This window comes from Hypomesus transpacificus, chromosome 23, assembly GCF_021917145.1.
Source record: "Hypomesus transpacificus isolate Combined female chromosome 23, fHypTra1, whole genome shotgun sequence".
Lineage (NCBI taxonomy): Eukaryota > Metazoa > Chordata > Actinopteri > Osmeriformes > Osmeridae > Hypomesus > Hypomesus transpacificus.
The window spans coordinates 17,355,269-17,366,325 of record NC_061082.1 but is presented as its reverse complement, the minus strand read 5'-3'; the positions used below and the strand labels follow the sequence as shown (position 1 = coordinate 17,366,325).

Sequence of the window (11,057 nt, the reverse complement as noted above, 5' to 3'; positions counted from 1 at the left end):
TGGCTATGGTTCATTGTTCACTCACTCTGGTCTACGGGTTTCACGTAGTTATTTCACCTCAAGGCTACATAATTGTCATGACTGAAAGCCACATGTGTGGTGCGTTATCTGACACCTTGTAACCATACTGTAATGAAGTGGCTGACTCACACACGGAGACCACCGTATTCTCCTCGCCGTGACTCATACAGGTGATTTAACAGCGCCATCTAGCGGTGAAGCCGTTATTATGCCCCACTTGGCCACAACACATTCTCCAGTTTCCATATGACCAGTCTTTCCACACGTTGAAACTCCATTTACAAATAGGTAATTTGATCAAATAATTACATGATTGCTTCCATATAACTCGTGCAAATGATTACATTTAATTACAGTAACTGAAATAAAATAATGAGATGCAAATGAGTTTTGTTTGCGGTGAGAACCGTAGGAGGGCAACAGTGGTAGCCCCAGTCATAGCCTTGTGCTGTAGCGTGTGTCTAATTAATTAGGGAACTAACCATGTTGGCTAAAATTCTAAAAGTATTTTCACACGTTGAAACTTCATTTAAAAATTGGTAATTTGATCAAATAATTACATGATTGCTTCCATAAGACTTGATTACATATAATTATATGAACTGAATAGAAAGTGTGGATTTGTTGAACTGTTTACTGGTTCGGACCAATATAGCAGAGATGACGGTTTGAACAAGTGAGAACAGAAATAGTCAACACTCCCAAAACAGCAGGGATACATCCTATTGGTGCACAGGAATGTGTAACCTGATGTGTACGTTGAGCTGATGCTTTTATCGAAAGCACTGCACAGAGGGCAGTTGAACCGTTTCATTGAAAACAAAGTCAATGCTTGTCTATGCTCCTTCTGGTAAACAATTTGGTCTTTGTGTCTGAGAGATTGTTTCTCTCAGGAAGCTTGTGAGGTTTTGAGGACTCTGGCCTTCACTGGCCTCATTACTAAAATGTTGCACAACAAGCTCAAATCAAATACAAAAGAAAGAGTTTTATCACCCCAATTTACTGTTGAATGTTGACTGGACAGTGCAAATGACCACATAACACGATTAGTCTTTGTTTTTGAACCCATTCAGATATACAGATGAAAAAAGGTTTTGATATCCTTGATTTATGCCTGGCTCACATCCAGTTCCTGGTAAAGTCCTGTACTCCGGTAGTCTTAACAGGGGGTGTGGCGTGGAGGATTATGGTCTGTAATCTCCTCTGGACCGTGGGTTAACTCCTCCTGGCTCCACGGGAACCCGGTTCCCAAATCAACTCTCAACCAAGTGTTACTACCTTGTTCTACTCTACTCAACTATCTAGCTCCAAGTTACCCTACTACACGTTATAATTCCCCCAATTCTCTAACCCTATGGCAGTTTTCCATCTGCAGGCAATTGGCTTCGGGTCCTAATCTAAAACATGCCGAGTATAATCCGAGTATAATCCTAGCGTAGTTTCCCAGCCTGTGGCTAGACAACGGTGCCAAAGGTCAACACTTAAGAATACGATTTTGCTCACTTGATCCCCAAACCGTTGGATTGTAAATCAGATGAATGATACTAGTACTCCTATACAGAGTTACAAACATGATGTGGAACAGTAAGGGTACACTTTGCTTTTCCAAACCTGGAAACCATGTTAGATAACCCTCACACCAACTCCTGGGCATGGCAGTGGTTTACCCTGTGCCCGACACTCGTAGGCCTATATATAAATGTAATGGTAAACAGCGTAAATAAGTACCTGTTATGTATAGAAATGTAACAACAGCATACATATCATGACAGATATGCTACAAATACAATGAGAGCGTGAGAGAATAGGGTCGTGCTCAGCATTACTGTAAGAGCGAGAGTTGGCTGATGGAGACATACTGCCGTTTGATGCCAAAGAGGTTTAAGATAGAGCACTGAAGCCCTGTTTTGCTGAGTGTACAATTTACTGCAGCGTCGTCATATAATCTGTTGAGCAACTCTGAGAAGTACACTTTTTCCTCAGTGATAATAGCGCCGTCATTACGCACGCACCGTGAGAGACTTTCTAGTCAGAGCAACAACTTCTGACTTTTTTATGTATCTGTCTAATTTATCATTCGAGTCGTGACAAAATGTCAGTTTTTTCAGCTACACGTAAACTTTCACCTCTTTTAAACGGTTTCTTTCGCGGCCGGAGGAAATGCGCACCTATGAATGTCTTGCCAAGAGTTTCCAGCAAGTCTCCAAACTTCCAATCAATCTTCCTCGGGAACCAAGTGCTGTTAAGCACATCCATTCAGCCTATGAGGTATGGTGTACACTGTATAGTATTATAGTATAATTACAGTATATTACAGTTTACAATTATCCGTTTGAGATGTACGTATGTGAAAGCTAGTCATGACAACATAGACTGTCAGCCTGTCAGGCATAGACTCAGACAGTGTAGGCGCGTGTACAGTTCATAAAATTCAGAAAGGCGCGCCACTATTACCATTCTCATATTTTTGTCCTCAGTGTTTAGTGACAGAGTAGTTGGCTGATAATGAGCATCACACGTAGGGCAATTTGGCCTCTTAAATTTCCCTTTTACTGTAAATGGAATTGAGGTGATGCAGTATGTAAACCTAATAGCCTAACCCATGCATTGTTCTGTTTTCCGGCATTTCAGCTGTGAAAGCTTGGATTAAACCCGCTAATCATTTTTTTTTTTGTGCACGTTAGATAATATGACAAAGACGCCTTTATTTCGTAGTTTCCAAAACAAAGTCCGCTTTCAACTGTATTTTAACAAAGTGGATTGTAAAGCGTTGGTCTTCATATCACAGTTTCTTTGGAAGCTAAAATGTATCGTCCAATTACAACTGTGATGAAAATTTATAGCGCAAGGTCAAGGTCAGAAGTCATTAATATAATTCTAGAGAGCTCATTCAAGAGAGAGTTGATCAAACAGAACACCAAACCCTTGACTAGCTACCTCCTGGATACTAGTGTAAGCTAACTCTTTGAATTGAGTACATTTAATGTTATTGAATTGAAACAGCAAAACTGTTTTCCGTCGGGCAAGGGTGAAATAAAAAAATCCAGTGCAGTTTATGAATTCTTCGTCAGGTGCGGAGCACAGGGGAAACTCAGACAAGGCAAAAATACCGTATTACCCACACTAGAGGGGTCATCCCTTTTGAAATGTCAGTCTTGAATTTAATCTGCAACAGCCTACATATTTACACTACTAGATATAGTTTAGCTAATCCTATTTTGGGAAATATTGGGATATTTCGATAACTCATTATGTAGCCTATTAGGGTAGACTTTGATGTAACCCGTATCGTTCCTGTAAAATTAGTATTCTACTGGGATTTCTGGTTCAAATAATTCCGGAGAAAAAAAGATACCAATTCTATTATTGAAAATAGGTTGTTTAATCATGACCTGCCAAGACACATCCTGTGGAAGACTTTGATCTGTTCCAAGGCCAGAGCGTAGAGTCACTAGGTTATATGATCTTCTCAGTTTAAGGTTAGGTTGCACACATTCATGCTTGGATTAAAACCCCTACCTTTGCTTACCTTTATCTGATGTGACGATGATCCGCCTATAACCTAGGGAGAAGTTCTGTGTAGGTTTTGCATGGCTGTGTGGAGACTGGAACTTGTTTAATCTTCTTTAGATTGAGAAGCACTCGAACATGGTGCACACAACTCTAAAGGGGCTGGTAGGAGTAGGACAGAGAAACACACACACACACACATACCAACAAACAGCACACAGAACATTTCTAATTGTTCATTTACCACCAGGAGTGTTCGTTTTTGGGAAGGCCCAGCTTCCCAGACATGGATCAAGCCATCGCCTTGACTAAAAACGTTTTCAATGATCTTCATGGTCTCTTACTTTGCTTAATCCATGTGTGAACCTGGGCCTGAGTGTTTATATACTGCAGGTATCTATATAGGTACCTCTATAAATGCTCCTGGTGTTAAATTAACACTGGTTATTTACAGTCAAATTATACAGATTTGATACGTTTTTACCATAGTATTTGTAGTGTAATGTACATTGTTTACCAGACGCTGCTTCAGATGCACAGTTCAACATCGTCACGTGTCAGAGTGTAGTTCCAACTAATGGGCACAAGAGGGCAGCAAAGCATCACTTTGATGCTTCATTTCCAATTTTGCTCTGTTGAGAAAAAAAACGACGTAGTATTTCATGAAGTTTTCATGTTTATTTCATGTTGTTTAACTCATCAATCTGTTGGCCAATATGTACTAATTAGGGTTTGAAAAAAAGTGAGATTGCTTAACTGCAGAAATGGCACATTGGTATTGTTCACATATAGCTTGTGATTTTGTTCACAAAGAGAGCAGTGTTAGCGTTAGGGGAAGGGACATGAGTAATGCCCGTTATTAAACTCTCAGTATGAACTCCATTAAACCCCATGAAGGTATCTGCTGAGTGAGAGGGTATACTCTGCAGCTTTTATAAACCAGACAGCCAATCTCTGCTGTCCACACAGAAACACACTGTCCTTGTAAAAGTCACAATTGTGTCGTGTGTGTTTATTTGAGAGACAGAGAGAGAGAGAGAGAGAGAGAGAGAGAGAGAGAGAGAGAGAGGTGAGAGGGAGAGAGAAAATCAGTGTGAGAGAAAGGGGCAGAGAGAGCAGGACCGGGAGAGAGTGAAAGAGAGGGAGTGTGAGATATAGAGATAATTCTATCCAGTCAGAAATACCTGATTACAGTAAATGAGCTTTCTGTCTGAGTTATGTGTGTGACCATCTCTCTCTGGCTGGCAGGTCTGCAAAAAAAGTGACAGTTCAGTTTGTCACTCCGGCCGGATTTAAGATCTCAGGCTCGGGGAACGCTGGCGACACACTCCTGGATGTGGTGGTCAACCAGAAGTTGGACTTTGATGGCTTTGGTAAGAAGGCTCTGCGTCACATGATCATCCAACCATGAAAGGTTGTCCAATGGCAGCTTTCCTCGACTCTTAATTTACTGAAGACTCGAGTCCAAGGATCATCTGCAATATAAATTATAATTCCAGTTTATACTCATTATTGTTTTCCCATTCTGTAGTTTTCAAGTAGAAGGTGTCGTTTCTGCAATGGAACGGGACAGGTGTGACAAAGTTCCCAACAGGAAATCAGGAGTTAATATAGATACCATAGGAAGCCATTAGGTAATGCCCATATTAGGTCTAGTGCTGAGGTCGACCTGGTGTCAGTCAGAATGGGGTTCTAGAACGTACTAAAATGCTGCCCTGGTCTACAGGGGTTCCATGGCTGAGAGGGGGAGGAAAGGGATGAGAGAGGGAGAGAGAGGGAGGATGGAGCTATGGGGAGCAGGGGGAAATTGTGGAGACCTAGACAGCGAGAGTTGGGGTGGGAGGAAAACGAGTGTGTCATCCAAGATGCTACCAAAAGTCTCCTTTTCTCTCTCCTCTCCTTTTCTCTCCTCTCCTCTCCCCTGCTGAATGTCGCTCCTATTTTGGTATTGGGTTGATCATATCTGCCGTCCTGGGATCCTTCAAAGAGGGTGGAAGAGAGAGAGAGAAAGAAAATGGGGGAGGGCAAGAGAGTGGTAGGGAGAGGGATAGAGAAAAGAACTAAGAATGGAAAGTGCTGGTTAAGGTGCTGTAGTAGACGCATGTAGGAATGTATAAGAGAGGTTGGTCATCGGTCAACATCTCCTTCTAAAGCTTTTTTCAGAACAGTTGCCATAAGCCTTTGTACTGGGATAAGGAGTTCTGGAGAAAACTCTCAATGGAGCCTGCCCAGGGACAGCCCTACCTTTCTCTCTCTCTCTCTCTCTCTCTCTCTCTCTCTCTCTCTCTCTCTCTCTCTCTCTCTCTCTCTTTCTATGGGTCTGGGACATGGATTCTAACCCAAGTCTCTCAAATCTACAGTGTGTGGGAACATAAATAAATATTAACAAATGATACAGCATCAAAGATAAAGTCTTATTTGATCCCTCCGTGTGTGCTTCACATAGGAGCAAGTTGAGTGATGTTGGGTATTAGCAATAGATACACACATCTCTATGCTATACAAGCATGCTGTGTACTCAGAAATAAAAGTGTGCAACCAATACCTAGAAGTGCAAACTTGAGCTGGAAAGTAGCACTTCTATGACCTCCGAGCAAATCTGTTGTTGCTCGGAGACCATGGTCTTGTTTGCACCTTCTTGCTCTGTTGACAAGGTGCCAACGGTCAGTTTACCTGCTTTACCTTCTACCTATTATCAAGCAGGTATGTCTTATACATCAGCCAAAACATCTTTGTAATTTTAAAACGTTTATATAGATAGGTTTAGTTATGTCGGTTAGCTACTAGTTAGTTACCTTACTGTAGTAAATAGTTTACTAGCTAGCCAAGTGAATCACATCTAAGAACATAGTAGAAAGTGTGGGCATGCCTTCGTATTCGTGTGGATAAACTTAGTGGAAAAAGTTGGCTAGACTGGACATCTCCATGATAGGTGTATCTGTACATGACTTGATAGGTTGATTCTGACCAATAGGAGGATTGGTTTCATTCCATACGATGACCAGTAGGAACTCAATACATAAATGTGTTGTTATTTCCAACATTTTGGAGAGTTTTTATAACTATCTCAATGATACATGTACAACATAAACACCAATTAAGATCAATACAATTGGAACAGAATTCTGTTCATAAATATGGTGTTTTACGTACTAACCTTACATTGCCCTCCGCAGATTTTCATTGGCCTGGCTTTCGACACAAACGTTTTGTTTTCTAATGTCCTGCCTTTGTTTGACTTGGCAACATATTCAAGACTGAGCTACAGGACTGCTACAGGGGAAGTCAAGGTGGACTTGAGCTACCTGCTACAGTCCTCTGTTTGTGTGTGTGTGTGTGTGTGTGTATGTGTGAGTGTGTGTGTGTGTTTGAGTGTTTTGCTTTGAGGAGTTTGTTGAGTCAGTGCTAGTCCAATTCTTGCCTAGGCAATACTTCTTCCCACAATATCAACAGTGTTTCTTTGCCAGTTTATCTGTGGTTTTCTGGCCAACAATAACACCACTCACCTTTTATGACCTGCCAGTCTATAAATCTCAGGCTGGAAGGTTTGCCATTGTCAATTTTGTACTGACACACAATGTTATTGTTCTGAACATTGCCTATTGCCCAACGATTAAATAATTCACTTTACAAAGAGGTGAAAAATATGTGTGCGATTCTACATGCAGCTCCCACCCAAACACAGACACACACCATTCCATCCTGCTAGCTTTGATCTGTTTCATGACAAATTACACCTTTGACCTGGCTGTCTCACTGCTATCTCTCTCTCTCTCTTGTTCTCTCTCAGTCTCTCTCCCTTTCTGTCTTTCTTTCTGTCTCTTTATCTCCCTCTCTATCTGTCCCATAGGGGGATAGGTTAGGGTTCAGATCTCTATCCTGCACATGATAAATATCTATATGTTTCTTAAACAAGACAGAACCAGAACCAGAGCGGACAGGTTTTAATTAATAAAATCAATGTTTAAAAAGTCTGTGACTCGATGACGAACAAGGCAACAGAATTGTGACCTTTTTAGCCATACGTCTGCTAACTCAGCTAACGCACATTAGCAAACTCGGCTAACCCAGTTAACCTAGCTAACCCAATTAAGCTAACTAACCTACAGCCTTTAGCTTAGCATTCCCAGCTAACTCAGCTGCCCTACCAGGACCAGCTGGTTAGTGAGAGGAATGTCGGGGTGGTCAGAATCAGAATCAAGGTGTGAGAGGGTTTCTGCTCTCCCTCCATCTCCCTCAGACCTCCATGAGGGCATTTGGAAACCACACCATTCAGATAACATTCTCCACATTCAGTCTGGTGGAATTCTGGGAAACGGTTTGGAATGTAACATGTTTGTTTGACTGAGGTGATTTTTACAGCCTGTTTTGGGGCCGGGTCAAGGCGTGGGTGAGTTGGATGTTTTTTGGACTTGCTGTCTTACCTTCCCTCCTTCCCTCCTCCCCTCTCCTCCCCATCTCCTTTTCTCCTCGATTACACCCTCTCCTCTCCCCATCACATACCCTCTCTCTCCCCTCACTCGCACCCTCTCTTCCACACGTTTACTCTCTTCTCTCCTCTCCCTTCCTACCTCTCCTCTGCTTCACCCCTCCCCTCTCTTCTCCCCTTTTCCTCTTCTCCCCTCCTCCCCTCTTCTCAATTGCCTCTTGTCCCTGCAGCCAAATCGTGGCAGTGTGCCATGTTCACCACAAGCGTTTGTAAATGTGAAGAGCTGTCCGGAGAAGGCAGGTTGGCTGCCTGTATGAACCCGTCATCTTCAGATACGTCCAGACGTGCTTCTAGAACCTTCTAGAATGTTGTAGTGTTTTAGAGCTCCCTGTTCTCCGAGGTCGACCTGACAGGAAGTTAGCAGCAGAGGTTTTCTGGGTCCAGTGGGGCTCAGCCCTCTCAAGTAGAACATTACCAGCGAGAAAAACAGACGCCACGAAGGCGCAGACCAATCAGGAAACAGATACAACTTGGTTGTGGCTTTTCCACCGAAATGTTTATATTTTTTTCATTGAATGACGTCAAACGCTTTATGAGAGCCTTACACATGGTCGTTATTTAGAATGTTGTGATTGTGAAGTCGACGGGCTGAACTCTCTGCACGGCAACACTTCACTTTCGCACACAGGAAGCACATTCCTATTGGATGGATTCTGTCATGTTTACTCTGTTTGAGCAGATAACACTGCTGTCACCCGTGTGTTTAATCCTCCTACAGGCAACACTGCTTCAACTGGGTAGAGATCAGGTATGCTGCTGCTGGGAGTTGAGGAGTTGCAACTGATAAAAGAAAAATAATAGAGTGTCTGTGTGTGTGCGTGTCTGTGTGTGTGTGTGTCCAGGCGCGTGTGAGGGGACCCTGGCTTGCTCCACTTGTCACCTCATCCTGGACCAGCCGGTGTATGACCAGCTAGGGAACCTGGCTGACGAGGAGATGGACATGCTGGACCTGGCCTATGGACTCACAGACACGTGAGGCTCACACACACACGCATACACTCACACAGACACTCACACACACACTCTCATACACACACTAACACCCACTAACACACATACATACATACACACACTCACACACACACACTCACACACACACACTCACACACACTAACACACTCACACACATACACGCAGGCTCTGCTACACACACACGTTCTCATACACACACTAACACACGCACACACACTAACACACATACAATGTGGAAGAAAGGTTTTGTTTGTCTTCGCTGGAACAGCGTATCAGGATTACAGCAAGAAAACAGCTGATTGTAGAGAGTTAGTGGACACCCCAACAAGAAAAATGACCAGTTTCAGAGAAACGGTGTTATAGCAGGGTCACTACCTCTGAGGCATGGAGGTCAGAGGTCGGTATGTTCCCGGAAAAACAAATATAACTCACAGCAAACAGATGTTTGTTATTCAGTCAGGCAGATGCTACATCATAGACCTGTGGCTGTCCTCACTGTACACAATATAGGTTACAGTAGGAATGTATTTGAATAAATATTACCGTAAGACAGAGTACATGAACAGATACTACAGTAATAAGGCAATAGCTGATCTACTGAAGATGATTACAGTAACATAAGCACATTAGAAATCCCAGATTTTCTGCACAAGACACACACACACGTACACATTCACACATTACCGTAACACACATGAATACACATTTCAACAAACACACACATTGACACACACTAACCCCCTCTACAGACGCAGTGAGGTGAGCATGTGGCAGGATCCAGGTTCTAACTGCCATGTGAGTGACAGGTCACCTGACCTCTGCAAGGATCAGAGCCAATAGTAATTACAGTAAAAGGTGGAGTTGCCATGCGAGATTAGAGAGCTTCACTGGAAACCCTGCCAATCAAAACAGACCTAATGCTACAGCAATGGTCCTCTGCCATTGGTTGAGCTCAAATGTAGCCTGTATTCCGTTGTGAAGTGAGTTAGAGTTCCTGACAGCGCCTGAGGGGATGAAGGTGAGGAAGATGATGATGCGTGTCATTAGAGACATGACTGTGGTCTCAGCTGGAGTGACTGGATGCATGAATGAACTTCATCCCCTGGAAGAGTCTACTCCAAGGTCCAGCTTAGTAACCGAAGGAATTCCCCCAAGACACGGAGGTGCCTCTGAATGTACATGTGAGAGTGTGTTTATGTCTGTCCGGATGTGTGTGTGCGTGTGTGTGTGTGTGATAGAGAGAGTGTATGTGAGAGAGAGAATGAGTGTGTGTGTGCAGGATCGAAGGGGCTGTGTTAGCAGGTCAAGGCCAGAGTGCTCCACCTATATCTCTAACAGCACTGCACATGTTACTCTTCTGTGAGCCTACTTATGTGGTTTTATAGGTGTTTTAAAGTTTGAGTGTATAGTAACATGGAGTGTATTGCTTTGCTCTGCTAAGCTGCCCCCTCCTCTTCCCCTCCACAGGTCTCGTCTGGGTTGCCAGGTTTGTCTGACGGAGGAGCTGGAAGGCATCACTCTGCGCATCCCAGAGGGGGTTAACGACATGAGAAGGGTGGACGACACAGACTCCACTAAATCCTCTTAGACCACCACACACACACATGCACACACGCGCACACACACACACCTTTAACTAGAACCACACTGATGATTTCTTGATCCTCCCTTCTCCTTGGGAATCAAAGTCGCCATGGAAGGGGATTGTACATCAATCTGTGTAGAGATAAAACCCTGCAATAAAGTAGTCTCGACCAAATATCAAACATTTTGATTGTTGAAATGCAGCGTTTCCATTCGGGTCACACACAAATACCCCTCTCTCTGATGACGACATGCAGTGAATGGCGGAGCGCCTCAACTGTGAACACTGACGTGGCTGACTGCCACAGAGAGAACATCCCGACTCGTTCCAGACCTCGGCTCTGTAACTCTGTTACGAGCTGAAACGCGGTGTTCCACACTGACACAGTCCATCATCTGGCAAACTTTGTGGACCTCCAGAAATGTCACTTCCTATGCCTAATTGAGACATAACTCAACAGAACTCCCTGTGGTAATGCAC

At 43.4% G+C, this 11,057-nt stretch overlaps 1 protein-coding gene across 1 annotated transcript; it reads left to right on the top strand.

The window, feature by feature from the left end:
- Positions 1-4,295: 4,295 nt before the first annotated feature.
- On the top strand, positions 4,296-10,778 carry fdx1 (ferredoxin 1). Its single transcript, XM_047047806.1, has 5 exons — positions 4,296-4,306; positions 4,631-4,678; positions 4,780-4,904; positions 8,863-8,992; positions 10,460-10,778. Exons 1-5 carry the CDS (start codon positions 4,296-4,298, stop codon positions 10,578-10,580), a joined length of 435 nt encoding a protein of 144 aa, XP_046903762.1. The 3' UTR covers positions 10,581-10,778.
- The last annotated feature ends 279 nt before the right edge of the window (positions 10,779-11,057 follow it).

What these genes read in the sequence shown, in the direction of transcription:
- fdx1 (XM_047047806.1), top strand. An exon ending in GAGAGTGAAAGAGAGGGAGT is followed by an intron (nt 4,679 to 4,779) that starts GTGAGATATAGA and finishes TCTGGCTGGCAG; the next exon opens with GTCTGCAAAAAAAGTGACAG. An exon ending in GCCTATGGACTCACAGACAC is followed by an intron (nt 8,993 to 10,459) that starts GTGAGGCTCACA and finishes TCCCCTCCACAG; the next exon opens with GTCTCGTCTGGGTTGCCAGG.